The sequence below is a fragment of the Cetorhinus maximus genome, chromosome 10 (genome assembly GCF_964194155.1).
Source record: "Cetorhinus maximus chromosome 10, sCetMax3.hap1.1, whole genome shotgun sequence".
Taxonomy (NCBI): Eukaryota; Metazoa; Chordata; class Chondrichthyes; order Lamniformes; family Cetorhinidae; genus Cetorhinus; species Cetorhinus maximus.
In genome coordinates this window covers 60791876-60808398 of record NC_135888.1, presented here as the reverse complement: position 1 = coordinate 60808398, position 16523 = coordinate 60791876, and the positions used below count along the sequence as shown (strand labels likewise).

Sequence of the window (16523 nt, the reverse complement as noted above, 5' to 3'; positions counted from 1 at the left end):
AACACGGAGTCCCCATTGATCATTGGAAGACAAGGGCACCATGATGCAGGTATCCATGGTCTCACCAGGGTACCTGACATGCACAGTGACAGTGTGATGACTTTAACTAATGACATGTCCTTCTTCTCCCTTATAGGTTCATCAGCAGACATTCGATCTCCAGACCCCAAAGGGCCACCCCTGACGCCAGAGCACCATTTGTACGTGTCACACCCGCTCTCTGAAGCAGGCACCAGTGCAGATACCAACACCTCGGTGGGCATTAGAGCAGCGGCTAGTATCTTGGTGCACATTGGTGAGGGCACTTCACAATCGCTTGAGGTGCAGGCAGAGGCAGAGAGTGCCCAGGGTGCTGGCAGTCGGAGGACTGCTGCAGACCAGGATGACGCTCAGTCGAAGGCTGATGATGAGCCTCTGGAGTCATCCAGCAGGCAGGAGATGCTGAATGTACAGCAAGATGTGCGGGTGGATCTGGCGGAGTTCCATGAGGGTGCGTGTGCCACGGTCTCCATGATAGAGGAGTCTGAGCACTGCGTTGACCATCATAGCCGAGCACACTGCCTCCTCCATTGAGAGAGTGGCAACTCTCATGGAGAGGCAGCTCCAGGGACAGAATCAGGAGTTCCTGGGGTTGCACTCGGACCTGCAAGCCCTCACAAAGACAATGACCTCACTGCCAGTGTGGGAGATGGATGAGGCACCCAGTATCCCAGTTAGGTGCCCGTCCATCAATGGTGTGCAGGAAAGTCCAGAATGACCCCACATTGGCACACGAGCTGCCTGTTGTCTCTGTGGGCTCCTCTCAGGGCACCCTGGATGATGGCAGCAGCTCCTCCGCCAGTGACCATGGCATCTGATGAAGCTGCGGTGACTGGGGAGATGCCAGCCATGGCACTGGTCGCTCCCTCACAGGCGGGACTAGCACAGGCTCCACTGGCCAGAGGACGACCACCAAGGTCATCAAGGCCAACAAGACAGTACAGTCAGCGGGCTGTCTCCAATGCCGGTGCCATGAGGGGGGAGCACCTAGACGTAGCACTCACAAACATAAGTTAAATGCACCATGAGCACAAGAAGGACAGGTCATTGGTGATTTTATGTTCATTTTTGTTTACTTTATATATATTGGTCTGATGTTGAATAACAGAAACGTTTCTGTTAAAATTATTAAACTGTCAGAACGACATAAGTTGTGTTTTTGTCGCCATGGTCTGAGTATGCGTCACCTTTTTATTTCATTGGTGTGGGGAATGCCAATATGTAATGCTGGATGAAGGTGGCTCTGAACTTTATTGCACAGGCACTGAGTATTCTTTGTGTTCAAATGAAAGGGTCCCTTCAGACACCAGGGTTAGAGGCAGCAATCCTGGTAGGCAGTTGAAGCTGATCTTTGGTAGTCTAGCTGAAGGAGCGTTGGATCAAGGTGTCCCTGGTGTCCCTGCCTCCCTGCAGGTAACTAAGGTCTGGTTCCACGCCCTCAGGGTTCTCCTCACCGTGCTCCTCTTCAAGCTCACTACTGGGCTCATCAGCTGTGGCCTGTGCAGCTGTATCAAATCCTCTTCCTCCACTGCGTCCCCCCTTACCAATGCCAGATTGAGGAGAGCGCAGCATGCAACCACTATCATTGACACCCTCTCTGGGGGCATTGTAGTGCACCCCCTGAACAGTCCAGGCATTGGAAGTGCATCTTCAGAAGACCTATGGTCCTCTCTATGAATGCCCTCGTGGAGGCATGACTCATATTATAACACTGCTCTGCCTCTGTTCTTGGGTTGTGGAGAGGCATCATGAGCCACCTTTTCAAGGGATAGTCCTTGTCACCCAGCAGCCATACTTCCAGTTGGGCTGGAGCACTGAAGTGCCTTGGAACCTGGGAGTATTTCAGAATATAAGCGTCATGGGAGCTGCCTGGGTACCATGCACAGGCTTGCAGAATCTGCATCCTGTAATCACACAATGTCATGCACATTTATGGAGTCCCTTCCTGTTGACAAAGGCACCCGGCTGACCCGCTGGCACTTTGATGGCCACATGTGTGCAGTCGATAGTGCCCTGGATGCGGGGGAACCCAGCAGTTGCTGCAAAGCCTCTGGCTCACTCAACCTGGCTGGCCTCATCTGTACAGCAAAGAATAGAGGTCAGTACCCACCTGAACAGGGCTTCTGTCACCAGTTTGATGCAACTGTGGACAGCTGATTGGGAGACTCCACACAGATCCCCCACTGAGCCCTGGAAAGAGCCGGATGCATAGAAGTTTAGGGCCACAATGACCTTCAGTGCCACTGGCATGGGGTGTCCACCCTCACAGTCGGAGCTGATCTCAGGGCCAATCCTCTGACAAGTGGAGGTCACTGTCTCCCTTGAGAGACGGAGCCTCCTTTGGCTTTGCAACTCAGACATATTGAGGTAGCCGCATCGCCGCCTGTAAACCCTGGCAATGTTTTCTGTGATCCCTTCTGCTTTGGACTACCTGTTGGCCCTGCGCCCCTTGTGCTTGCACTCTCCTCGCACAGGTCCCTCCCCTGGAAGCTGTGTGGGGTGACCTGGCCTGCTCCCCCTTCTGCCCCTCTCTTCCTCAGAGGAGGAGGTGCCTCCAGCGGAGACCACAATCCCCATTACCAGGGTAACAGAAGGCTGTCTGATACCTGGAAGGGTCCACACGGTCTGAATCCTCTGGGGGCCTGGCAGACAGCAATGTGTCCTGAAATTAAGTCTGGGAATGCTAAGAATGAAGCCCCGAATGGAGTTGAAGCTGCCAAGTACCAATAAGCAACCGGCAGCAAACTATCTCAAACTCCTTACTACTCACACTGGCAATGCTGCTGACCCTTTTTATCCTGCCCTTGGATGAGGTTTGTGAAAATTTCAGCTGGCCTGCCTGTTTTGCCTGTGTGACGAGCAGAAAATCGCGTGGGCAAGGTAAATCACAGTCAGTTGGACCGTTAAGGGCCTTAAGTGGCCAGTTAATTAATGGCGGGCACCGCTCTGGCACCCCACATGCCCGCTGATCAAAATATCGTGCAAGTGCATGATGACGTTGGGAAGCTCACCCGACATCATTGCGCACTACTTTACTCCCATTCAGGTTGGCTACATGTCCGCCCGTGGGAAGAAAAATTCTGCCCCAAGTGTGGCCTACCCAAGGTTGCATACGCATTTCACACAGCTTTTCTGTTTTTCAATCCTACGTCTCCAGAAGAACCACGGTGTTTCAGTGCTTATTTTCTGGCTTTATTAATCTGTCTCACCAGTTTTGCTGATTTGTATAATCTATTTCTGCATAGAGGTGGGCAAATAAATTGGAGAACCAATTAGTTTAATGAAAGTTACAAAGGGCAAGAGACGGAGAGAGAGACAATGGGTACATTTGCCAAAACTCCATGGTGGAAATCCAAAAATGTTCAAGCAGCTAGCTGCCATGCTCTGGAAGCACAAACAAAACTACAGACAGGAATGCCCAGGCAGTGAGGGTGGGAGATTTGCTTAGAACGTGGTTGTCACTGCAGTGACTTTCCAAGTCTTCTTTAACAGCAGCTTCCAAACCTGTGACCTTCATCATATGGAAGAACAAAGGCAGCAGACATTTGGAAGCACCAACACCTCTAAGTTCCCCTCCAAATCACACATAATCCCAACTTGGACATATATCAGTATTTCTTCACTACTGCTAGGTCAAAAACTTAGAACTCCCTACTTAACTGCATGGGATCATGGGAGCACCTTTACCACATGGACAGCAATGGTTCAAACAGAAGGTTCACCACCACCTTCTCAAGGGCACCTAAGGATGAGCAATAAATGCCAACCTTGTTAGTGACACCCATATCACAAGAAGGCGCTGTTTTTTAAGAAGGTGTGTTTACAAGTTGTCTTAGGTTACATTGTGAATGTCACTGGTTTTCAAGATTTGCAGATGGCTATTAACTCAAGATTGTAGTAACAATATCAATGAGATTTTTTTAAAAATAATCACTCTCTGAACGGGAGCATTATCAGCACAGCCACCATTTATTGACCCCCTGACTGCTGGCAGTGGTTTTAATAGAAGCATGTGTGTTACAAAGCCGGCTCAGCGATCAAAAGTGAGATATTTCTGCTGTACATGGCTCAGTATGACACCTCACAGTGCGGTAACCAACTAAGCCACTGTGGCTACCCCATAAAAATTTTTCGTTTCCAGTAGCACCTCATGCATTGACAGCAATTATTCATCAGGCCTGTTGCACATAGAGGATCAACTCCACAAGGTGCTAATGATTATGGTGTTCCCTTCAGCAAGAATTTAAAGGCATTTTTTTTTCACGTTCAGCAGTACATCTGCTCCATCCAGGCAGTAAAAATGAGCTTTAACTCACTTATTATCCCTCTGTTAATTTAGTGTCTATTGCAAAGTGCACCTTCCACACTGAAGTGAAAGGACAATGCGATGGCCAGAATTTCCTGGCCCTGTTGGCAATGGGCATCATGGTGGGCGGGGTGAGGGAGAACAATTTGGCGAAAAGACCAAAATTCCGTTTCATGCCATCGTGAAACCAGTTTGCAATCGTCCACTCCACCCGTCAATGGTGGGCCACGTTTCCCACTGCTGCATGTCAAGAACCTAATTTCAATACTTTGGCATCTTATTATAAGCCCTGTTCGACGGTATCATCTCCCCACACTGGATCACAACTGCACATAAGCGATGTGTACCTGGTGACCTTCACTTTGCTTGGGACTTTGAGGTTTGTTTGCCCACCTTGCTTCAGGTAGCACTCCCAGTCATCAGCACCAGGCTTTACAGGCAGCATCACATCATTTTTAGGGAGGCTCATTGGCAGGTCTCTACCTATCAGACCAGCAATAAGGTTTTCAATGGCTGGAGTTTGCTTGGGGAAGGGGGAGAAGTGGCCTCAGGCAAGGGAAGAGGCTGCAGGGCGAGGGCTGCACTGGGGAAAGGAGTATCCCTGGGTGTATGTGGGGGCATATGTTGATTTGTGCAAGGGGCCTCAAGAAGGTTAGGGCTGAGGAGGCAGTCTCCAGAGGAGATGAGGCCAGATGGAGATGTGAGGGTGTGTGTGAGAGAGTGAGTGATGATATCCCTTGAGCTGGCAGTGAGTGAGATGCCAGTGAATATGTGATGGCCTTGTGAGTGAGAGAGTTATGGTGATGAGATGGTTGCCTTACCCTGGTGGCATGGATAAATTCATTCATCCATTTTCTGCACTGGATGGCCGACCTCTTGTGTGCAACATTGGTACTGACCACCTCTGCCACCACTTCCCAAGCCGGAGCAGTGAGACTATTGGGCCTCCTGTGGCCAGAGTGGGGATAGAGGACATCGCGGTGGGCCTCCACGGTGTCCGGAAGGCATCCCATAAATGCATCACTGATTCAGAGAGCTGCACTCTACTTGGCTTTGGGGGCCATGTCTTCACTAGAGCAGTTCTGGGTTGCAAGCATTGAGGAGTCTGCGCGTGAATGTAGTTTAAATATGGTGCCCTGCATGAAGGAGCGGCGAGGTAACGGCATGGCCACCTGCCAGCGAGATGGCATGTCTCCTGTGGCTGCAAAATTAATGAGGTGGGAATAGGATGATACCACATGAAAACCTGCCATTGTGGCTGGCGGGTAAAACAACTTTTTTCCCACCCGCACTTTGTGCAAATCTAATATCCTTAGACCAGGTAGCACCTGCAAGGATTTGCTACTTCCACTGTTTGAACACTGTACTTCAATAAAAAGCACTCTCATTCTTGGTTGTGACTGTACAGTAAAGTTATATTCATAAGAATGTATTGGCCCAGTAAGGAAATCCCTGCTGTAATTTTGAGACATGCTGACCCCAAGCTTCCAGGTTTGATTCCTACCCTGTGCTGAATCAGCGGGGGCAGAAATTATGGTGATAAATTGGCCCTTAGGGCCCTAGGCGTGGATGCAGAACACATTGGACAGGAGCTCTGAAGAAGGGTCATACAGACTCGAAACATTAACTCTGTTTCTCTCTCCACAGGTGCTGTCAGACCTGCTGAGTTTTTCCAGCTTTTTCTGTTTTTATTTCAGATTTACAGCATCCACAGTATTTTGCTTTTATATTACATTGGACAGGAATTCTGCTTTTGGTTGCTTCCCAATGTAGAAGTTTGGAATCAACCTTGACTGTTATGGCCACCTCCCATGACCATAGTAAGTCATTCATTGTCTGAACTCATCTATGAAGTGCTAACATTTGGATGTAGAAGGATAAAATATCCTAGCATTTGCAGAGCAACTCAGACACTTCCTTACAATATGTTTGAAGGCAGGGGATAAGCTTGGATATCTCTCGCATCGATAGGCTGAATGGCTTATTTCTGTACTGCAGATTCTACAAGCTTATTATTGCATGTCTTAGAGACACCGCTGCTAAAATTCAATACAGTCAAATTGGGCCGCACGTCTGATAGAAGCTCGTAACAAAGAAAATGTTCCTCCCTTGGCTTCCTCACAAGACAGCAAGGACTAGGCAAGCAACTGAGAAGAGCAGGAATCAACAGAACCAAAAGCAGTTCAGTGGCATGGGAAGGTTGTGCCAAGATGGAGGATGGAGTCCAGCTGTATCTTGAGATGTTTTCATCCAGCAGTCTGTCAGTTGTGCCTCAAGTTCTATCTATGGCTAAAGGCAAATTGGATTACGCCATACAGTTAAAAATGGAGGGGACAGTTGACCAACTTGACACAGCAACTCTGCAGGAAACTTATCCAAAAACAGATGAGAAGGATTCTTTAGAATTCTCAATGATAATTGGGGAAGGATGTTGATAATTGTGCTATGGGATCATTTCAGGGGTCACTTGAGTAACCTCCTGAATTCCAGCATGATCACTCAGTCTCCGTAGGGAGTGTGTTATCAGGTTCCCTTTAGTACTCCTATGTTTGAACTGAATGTTCCCTCTTGTTGTTTCTTTAGACAAAAGTGAACAGCTGGCATTCTCCAATATCAGGAGCAATTCTTCATCAATACAAACGAGCTAGTGCTCTTCTAAAACTAACTGGATCAGCAAATCTTGATCTAACAATAGCTTGGACAGCACAGTATGGATGGCAGACCTAGTGAAACAAATATACTGTTGGTCAGTATCCCTGGTACTTTATGATGATGACTGTAACATTCACCTCATTCTCCCATAGTCATGTTTCATGTTGCACTCCCAGCCAGACATACACTGATTCATTCCTTTGTTTTACTTTTAGGTAACTTCAGCAATGCCACATTCCCTGGGGAAATTCCCTCACCTGCAGCTCAGGTTGGAAAACTAGGTTACATTGTTGGCACCTCATTGGGAGCACTTCATTTTATCCTGTAATCCCCTCCTAGGAGGATTTATAAGAAAGAAAGTGAAGACTTGCGTTTATACAGCGCCCTTCACAACCTCAGGGCATCCCAAAGGGCTTAAGAGCGAATTAAAAGCTTTTGAAGTGTAGTCATTTTTGTAATATAGGAAAAGTGACAACCAATTTGTATACAGCAAGATCCCACAAACAGCAATGAAATGACCAGATAATCTTTTATCAGGTGATTGTTGAGGGATTGGCCAGGGCACTGGAGGAAACTGTCTCACTCTTCTATGAAAAAAGCGCTGTGGGATCTTTTACATCCTCCAGAGAGGGGAGATGGAGCCTCATTTTAACGACTCAGCCAAAAGACGGCACCTCCGACAGTGCAGCACTCTCCTAGTACTACCATGGAGTGTCAACCTGGATTATGTGCTCAAGTCTCAGGAACGAGACCTGAATGCATGCCCCACTGACTCAGAGGCAAGGGCACTTACCTGGAGGGGTCATTTTTGTTGCTATTTGCAAGTCTGGTGCTTGAAGCAACTTGTACAAGATGGGCAGTGCCAAATCAATGCCTGTTACTTTCACCGCTTGATTTTATTGATAGGGCCTATGCGGGTGTGCCAATTCTCACTACTACCTACTTTACACTTCTGCTAATGATGAATTCAACCCATCACTGTCTCCATATTGATTCCTAGATACACGAAACCAAGAGACTTTCTCCTTCCTAACCGAGGAGCAATGAGATCAATTATAGCAACCTCACTGTTGCTCCTGCAGAGCTCAGCTCACCAGCGGTCAAATCTAGAGAAGGATCCTACTCCCTCTCCTTCAGTTCCTCCCTTGATAAACTCACTAAATCATCAGGGGCACACAGCCAGTCAAACCAATAACTCTGTAACCCATTGGAGCATGTTTATTTCACAAACGTAATTCACCTAAATAAATATGAATGGCAGAATGCTATCCTTTAAGCTTTCACTGTGTTTTGATGCGTTCTTACAATATTCCAATGAGGTTAGCCACAAGAGAGAAGATTAAAGCATGATCACTTAGAATGCGACGGACTAATATATACAACTTTGGTGTGTTTTTTTTTGCGATCAGCCTGGATGCAAAAATATCCCTGTATTATGCAACCTGACTTTCAGAATCACAGTCTGCCAATTACAGGAAATATCTCCCCACCACGCCGAGGTGACAACCCCCGACAGAAGAATCTGTAACAAGAGTATCGAGGCTCTGACTGGAGTCACATACAGGCCAGATCGGGTATTGCAGGTATAAGAACATCGGTGAACCAGTTGGGTTTTTAATGACAATCCAACAGCTTCAAGGTCACTTTTACTGATAGAGGTTTTATTTCCAAATTTAAAAAAAAACTGAATTCAAAATTCTCAAACTACCATGGGTAGGATTTGAACTCACTGGATCAGTGGCCTAGCAACATGACCACAAATGGGCCGCCTGGAATGTTTTAAAGTTCCCACTGTGAGCAAGGAGCTCATTTAACTTTTGCTGACATGTAGCTAAAGTTTTGACACTAGTGAGCAAATCCATACTGTTCCATAACAGCATACATCTCAGATCTCCATCTTACTGAATCAAAGGGTTAAAGGCATCTTGTGAGTTTGAATCTGCTCACAATACTCAACCTGCTTCAAATTGATACAAGAAACATAACAGGGTCATAGTCTTGAAGAAATAACAGGCAATTATTTGGCACTTTTCATAACTTCATGATGTCCCACAGCCATTTTTAAAGTATAGTCACTGTTGTGAAGAAATAAACATGGCAGCAAATTTCTGCACAGCACAGCAAGGTCCAGAAATGTGGTAAATGACCAGATAACCTGTTTTTGAATGAACATTGGCCGAGGGATAAATATTCTTCAAGACATCAGAGAAAATTTTCTTCTCTTCCTATAATAGTACCTATGGGATCTTGTACATGGGAGATCAGACAGGCCCTTGGTTTAACACCTCAGCCAAATGACATCAGCTCTGCAGTGGTCCCATGGTACTGCACTGAAGGGCCAGCCTGGATTATGTGCTCAGATCTCTGGAGTGAGACTTGAAATGGAACTCTCTGACTTTGAGCTCTATCAAATGAGACAAGGCTGATATTTAATGTAATATGGAGCATTTGTGGGACATGACAACCACTCAACAGTGAAAGGACTAACATGTTGATCACTCTAATTCTGTGAAGAGTGTGGTAGAAGATGATAAATGGCCTTCCTGATTTGTCTCCACCCTGTGATTTCATCATAGGTTAACTACCCTCTACATTTTATTAAAACTGTCTCCTACACAATAGTATAGTAATTCATTTTGCGCAGAGCTAATCGATCCATCTAGTCTGCCCACCCAATCTCACTTTCTATTCTTTTCAGAAATCTCAATATGTCACTGATAAAGTGTAATAACAATTAATTATTTCAGATGGCTGGATCTTTCCTATTCCCCCTTTCATATGCACTGGCAGTTCATAACATTCATTGGATCATACTTTTGCTAAGGAATTTTACTTTGAAATGTTAGTTTATTGCCCTTATTTTGAAATCAAAGCCTGTGGGACATTTTCAATGCCCGAAAGATGTGTCACCCAGAGCCAGTTGTGGTTTACACAACAGTATTGGTCATTTTAAGCCATTGTGGCATTTTTCTCTCTCGCTGGCAACAATCTGAGATAAAGTCAATTTGCTTGTCAGATTGGTGTTAAATTTAATCTTGAGATGAGCTTCTGAACTCATATTCATGTCATCACGAAGACTGCCTATTTCCACCTCTGTAACATTGCCCAATTTCAACCTTGTCTCCGCTCATCTGTTGCTAAAAGCCTCAATTCATACCTTTGTTACCTCTAGACTTGACTGTTCTAACACCCTCTTGGCTGGTCTCCCACATTATACCCTCTGTAAACGTGAGGTCATCCAAAACTCTGCTGCCCATATCTTAACTCGCAGAAAGTCCTGTTCTCCTATCATCCCTGTACTTGCTGACCTACATTGGCACCTGGTCAAGCAACAGCTTAGTGTTAAAATTCTCATCCTTGTTTTCAAATTCCTCCATAGTCTCACCCCATCTCACCTCTGTAATCACTTCCAGCCCCCCAACCCGCCAAGATATCTGTGCTCCTCTAATTCTGGCCTCTTGTGCATCCCTGACTTTAATTGCTCCACCATTGGTGCCTTCAGTTGCCTCGGCCTCAAGCTCTGAAATACACTTCCTACACCTCTCCACTTCTCTACTTCGCTTTCCTCCTTTAATAATACTTAAAACCTACCTCTTTGACTAAGCCTTGGATCAGATCACCTAATGTCTTTTTATAGCTCAGTGTCATGCTTTGTTGTATAATGCCCCTGTGAAGTACATTGGGATGTTTCATTATGTTAAATGTCCTATTTAAACATAAGTTTCTGTTGTTGTTTTAATAGTTATTAGGTTTTAAAGGAGTGCTAATGACCCATGTCAGTTATTACACTCTGAATGGAGGTAAGCCCAATGCGGTGCAAAGGAATTTGGGGCCCAGGTTGACAGGGCATTAAATGTCGATAAGGCTGTAAAAAAGTTAATGGAATTCTACATTTTATCACAAGCGGTGTAGAATATAAAAGGCAATAAGCAATGATGAGTATATATAAAATCATAATAAGATCGTTATTAGAATACTGTGTGCAGTATTGGGATCCATACTTTTGGAAGGACAGGCTTTGAGAGGGTATAACATAAATTCACTAGGGTTCTGGTTGGTACGAGGAAATAAAAGTATGAGAAAGATTTGAGAAGTTAGGTCTTTTATTGTTACAACAACATAAATTGTGTATCAATATGAACATAGGAATTAGGAACAGGAGCAGGCCATTCAGCCTTTTGAGTCTGTTCTGTCATTGCTAAGGTCATGGCTGCTCTGATTGTGGTCTCAACTCCACTTTCCTGTCTGTCCCCCATAACCTTTGACTCCTTTGTCTATCAAAATTCTGACTAACTCAGCCTTGAATAAATTCAATGACCAGCCTCCACTGTTTTCTGGGGAAGAGAATTCCACAGACTAATGACCCTCAGAGGAAAAATTCTCCTCATCTGTGTCTTAAAAGGGAGATTTCTTATTCTTAAATGGTGTCCCCTAGGCAGAATTACACCGATTTTTGATAGGCAAGGGAGTCAAGGGTTATGGGGGCGGCGGGGGGAGGGAGGGGGCGGGCAAAGCGGAGCTGAGATCAAAACCAGATCAGCCATGATGTTATTGAATGTTGAAGCGGGCTCGAAGGGCTGAATGGCCTACTCCTTCTAAGTCCTATGAATTCAATGGGACATAAATTCAGGCAGGCTTCGGTCATAGCTGGGTCTTCATGGTCTGCACAGGACTTGAGAAGATGGGGGTAGGCTTTTTTGTGATACAGCTGAGTGGTTTGTTCAGCCAATGGAGAGTAATGGGTTACTACCGTGTGCTTGGTAGGAGGCAGCACCTTCAAGATAAATAGCGAAGGGGAGAAATCAGCAAGTTTCTTTGCATCAGCAAAGGGAAGAGACGGCCAAGCTCATGATGGAGATGGAGCAAAAATTACTTCCTTGTTCTCTTGCATTTTTAATCCCTTCAATTTTTCTATTTCCCCTCAGACTTCCTGCAACAATTCCCTGTGTATCTGTGTTTTCAATTTAAGTATTCAGAAAAAGTCTGCTCTTTGGTGTTAAGCAAACAATATGGTCAGAAACCTCAGGGGAAATTAGTGAATGGAACTGGGTCGGAAGCTGAGTGAATATAACTTCTTGTAAAAAAAAAGAACACCTGACCCAAGATTATTAGAAAATTGGGCAGCCAACATTAACCAATTTATTTGTTACTAAAATCCATGCAATTTTAGAGGCATTAAATCATTCCTACACATTTGTTCATGAGTCAGCAAAACATCAACTTGCGCTGCCTAATCTGAGTCTACAGTCTAATTATTTTTAACTTGTATTTTAACAGTGTATGGAAACCGTATTAATTGTAAAGAAAAAGAAAGAATTTCCATTTCAACCTCGCTTTTCACAACCTCAGGACATCCCAAAGCATTTTTTTTTTATTCCTTCATTGCCAGAAAGGTCAACCTTTGTTGCCAGACAGGTCAACCTTTGTTGCCCATCCCAATTGCCCTTGAACTGAGTGACTTACTAAACTATTTCAGAAGGCAGTTAAGGGGCAACCACATTGCTGTGGGTTTGGAGTCACATGGAGGCCAGACTGGGTAATGATGGCAGATTTCCTTCTCTAAAGGCCATTAGTGAACCAGATTGTTTTTTTTTACATCAATTAATAAATCTTATTACTGAGACTAGATTTATATTCCAGATTTATTAATTGAATTTTAATTCCACAAGCTGCGGTGAGATTTGAACCAATGTTCCCAGAGCATTAGGCTAAATCTCTGGATTACTAGTCCAGCAACATTACCACTGCATCACTCTCTCGCAGTCAGTTAAGCACGTTTTGAAGTGTAGTAACTGTTGTAGTGTAGGGAAATGCAGCAGCTAGTTTGCACACAGCAAGGTTGTTAGTCATGCAGGAACGTAAGCAGCAGGGATACTAGTCTATTGGAGACATTATGGCTGAGCACAACTCTGTTCTTACCAACATCCAGAGAAATGAGTGGGACCTTGATTTCCACCCCATCCCTGAGACCAATGGTAGCACTTTTACCATAATATCAGCACCAGGAGAAGATGGAACGCCTCTACTTTCTGGCCTGTTCAGGGATGTCCTGCTTTGGCTCCACTAACTAAACCAATTGAAGCAGGGGTGCCAAATTTATTTAAACAGGTCAAGTGGATGGAAAATACTTCAGAGGCACATGTGTGGGGTTTTAAGTGATAATACAGCTTCTCTGGGCTTCTGACTATCCCTATTCTTATTTTGGTACGTGAATGAGGTATCATTACACCATCCATAGTCTGGTATAAACGTCGATACATGCAGACCTTGGGGTTGATTTATATTTTAACCGATGCATCGATAAGTACATTTTACACTTAGTTAAAATCGTGTATTATACAAGCATATACACACACCTATATTGCTAATACCTAACTAGTGAATTTCAATCAATTTTATTGTGAAAAGTAACTGCATTTTTGTCACTGAACCTTCAGAGTATCAGCCCCTGTAGCAAGGCCTTATGTCTCAATTCAATCTCTATCCTACTTCGTTTGAATTGTTGCCCTTTTTTTAGCCTCAGCTTCTAGCCAACATGCTTCATGCTGCCCATTCTGACACTTTTGTTTTAAAAGTTTTCATCAACCATCATTTTTCCACCTCGCTGCTTCAGCCTAGACTATTTTCCAGTTCAGAATGGGATTTTCACGTCAAACTGTCGGTTTTTCCTGCACTCGACATTTCTCAGCATGTAGTCTCCACACTTCTTTGACAGAGCCATGCTGCTGATTGACATGGCCTCACATGATAGAAAGTTCAACTGCACTTAAGGGGTTAAGACGCGTGCATCCACCCAAAGCAAACAGAGGAGAGATCATTTAAAACTGGAAGAGTTCACACTGAGTAACCTTTCACCTCTGGCAGTGGAATTTAATCTAGCCTAGGCCAATGGGATGAGAGTTGCACTCTTCCTTTTCCAGCACTTTACATTAATTCACATTAAATTTCTTTACCTGATCACTTAGTTTACCCAGATTGTTTATTTATATTCATTCATGGGATGAAGGTGTCACTGACTAGACCAGCATTTATTGCCCAACCCTAGTTGCCCTTGAGAAGGTGGTGGTGAGCTGCCTTCTTGAACTGCTGCAGTCCACGTGGTGTAGGTGCACCCACAGTGCTGTTAGAAAGGGAGTTCCAGGATTTTGACCCAGGGACAGTGAAGGAACGACGATATATTTCCAAGTCAGGGTGGTGAGTGGTATGGAGGGGAACCTGCAGGTGATGGTGTTCCCATGTGTCTGCTCCCTTTGTCCTTCTCGGTGGTAGGGAAAGTTTAGCATTTGGAAGATTTAGCATTATTTTTAGGATTATTATTCTTGTTTATACTTATATGGCCAAGCTTGGTACCATCAGCAATTTATAATTTTATAATTACATCTGTTGCTAAGTGATTTATTGTTAATATAGGATTTGGGTGATATGTAGTGTGCTTACATATTGGTAATTGAAGACTAGACTAGACCACTGGTGGAAACATCTTGTAATAATCACTGCCCAGGACCTCCTCAGAATTTGACTGCTAGATCCAGAGAGAATGGGATTAATTTTAAATGAACTAATGAGGCAGGAAACCCACAGAAATGGATGCCCAATATTGTTCTCCACTGACTTCACTGGAAAGTAAAACCAGGTTAGCTGTAGAACAAACACGGCACCTGATCCCATCAGAAAGCCTTAAATCAAAGCAAACGTTACTGAACATGAGTCCTTATGAGGGATAACACTGAGGAAGGACCATTAATAAGTGAAAAATGGGATGGAAAAAACAAGAGTCCTCCCTGCACCAAAAATGTATTCAAATCAATTCTAGTCACAGTTGTGCTAACATGTTTGCATTTAACTCCATAACCTCCTGATATCAAAGAACTGTAACAGCAATTCCCAACCCTATAAAATCTAGAATACCAAATCCCACCTCAATTTGGCCTGAATTGCATCATTCTGACACACCGCAGGTTGCAAGGTAGAAATATCTTTATCAAGTCATTATGACCTTCAGCAAAGACATAAAGAGAAGTTTCAAAGCCCATATTGAGAAAGTATATTAATCAGGCTTAAAGGCAGCTTATTGATGGCCTAACAAGAGGTTTCTGAGATTAAAATTGAATCCTTGAAGCAAGGATTAATTACTTTCAGAGCCACACGTCCAATGCTTTGGTTCGAATAAGAAGAAAAACATGATAAAGGTCAGAGAAAGAAAAAAAGCCTTTGGCCTAATAAAGCCTGTTCCTGTGACAATTCAACCCTTCCAGTTTAGTATGCTTGGCTCTAAATTCTGTGCCTGCCTAGCAGATTATCCCAAACAATTCTAATATCTGTCCACTTACCTCCATTCATGACATGTGCTGGGGGTGCTGAAAGGAGGGCACAGAGTGTTTCAATCCCCCACTGCACTTCCGGACTCAATTATTGCCGAACTTGAAATGGACCCTTATGTAATGCAGTACTGTGGAAGTACATTTAAATGAATAGTGCTTCACCCAGAATCAATATATTTGCATGCAATTCATATTATCTCTACCCCAGAGGGCTGTGGAGGCTAAGTCATTGAGTATGTTCAAAACAGAGGTTGACAGATTTCTAGATATCAATGACTTTAAGGGGTACAGGGATAATGTGGGAAGATGGCGTTGAGGTAGAAGATCGGCCATGATCTAGTTAAATGGAAGAGCAGGCTCGAGGGGCCAAATGGCCTACTCCTGCTTCTATGTTCCTATTCAACATTTCAGAGACCTGGCTTCACCTTTACCACCTTTACTCGCACCATCAATTATTAAATGGCAGGGGAAAGAATAAAAGTACTTCAATCATGGTCAGGATCACCTACCACGTTAGGTTTGCTGAGGACTTCCAGAATGTTATTGAGTAACTCGATGCAGTACTTTAGCTCCAGGTTCTGCTGTTGTTCATTTTTCTGCTCCAGCTGGGCCTTCAGCTCATCAGTCATCATGGGAAGCAGTATGTCACGGCACTCTGTAAAAGAAGTGTGGAGACTACATGCTGAGAAATGTCAAGTGCAGGAAAAACCGACAGTTTGAGAATTAAAATACACTTCAAGGAATAAATATTGGGAATCAGTAAAAGTGACCAGGCAGCTGTCGGATTACCGGAAATAATCCAACCATTGTCTTTTGGAGATGAGAGATGAGATTGCTGTCATTACTCAGTCTGTTCTACATTTGATTCCAGTCCCAAGCTAATGTGGTTGTCTCTAAACTGTCTCTGAAGTGCTTACTTCCTTGTATGAATTCACTGCAGCGGTTTATGAAATAGGCTCACCATCACCTTCACAGGCTAGCCAGGGATAGGTGAATAAATGGTGGAATTTACATATGAGCATATGAATGGCAGTTGTAGGCCGTTCGGCCCTTCAAACCTGCTCCACCATTAAATAAGCTCATGGCTGACCTGATTGTGGCCTTAACTCCACATTTCCGCCTACCCCTGATAACCTTTAACTCCCTTGTTAGTCAAGAATCTATCTACCTCTGCCTTAAAAATATTCATTGACCCTGCCTCTACC

At 44.4% G+C, this 16523-nt stretch overlaps 2 protein-coding genes across 2 annotated transcripts in view; one reads left to right on the top strand and one right to left on the bottom strand.

Moving 5' to 3' along the window:
• The window catches only part of LOC144685723 (protein INSYN2B-like), a 120250-nt gene extending 112603 nt beyond the window's left edge, over positions 1-7647 (top strand). The window contains exon 4 of the mRNA XM_078550545.1: positions 7213-7647. Within this exon, the coding sequence (XP_078406671.1) occupies positions 7213-7216 (4 nt within the window). The 3' untranslated portion in view covers positions 7217-7647. The remainder of the gene's footprint in view (positions 1-7212) is intronic.
• The window catches only part of dock2 (dedicator of cytokinesis 2), a 634661-nt gene that overhangs the window by 370525 nt on the left and 247613 nt on the right, over positions 1-16523 (bottom strand). The window contains exon 26 of the mRNA XM_078550540.1: positions 15828-15973. Within this exon, the coding sequence (XP_078406666.1) occupies positions 15828-15973 (146 nt within the window). The remainder of the gene's footprint in view (positions 1-15827; positions 15974-16523) is intronic.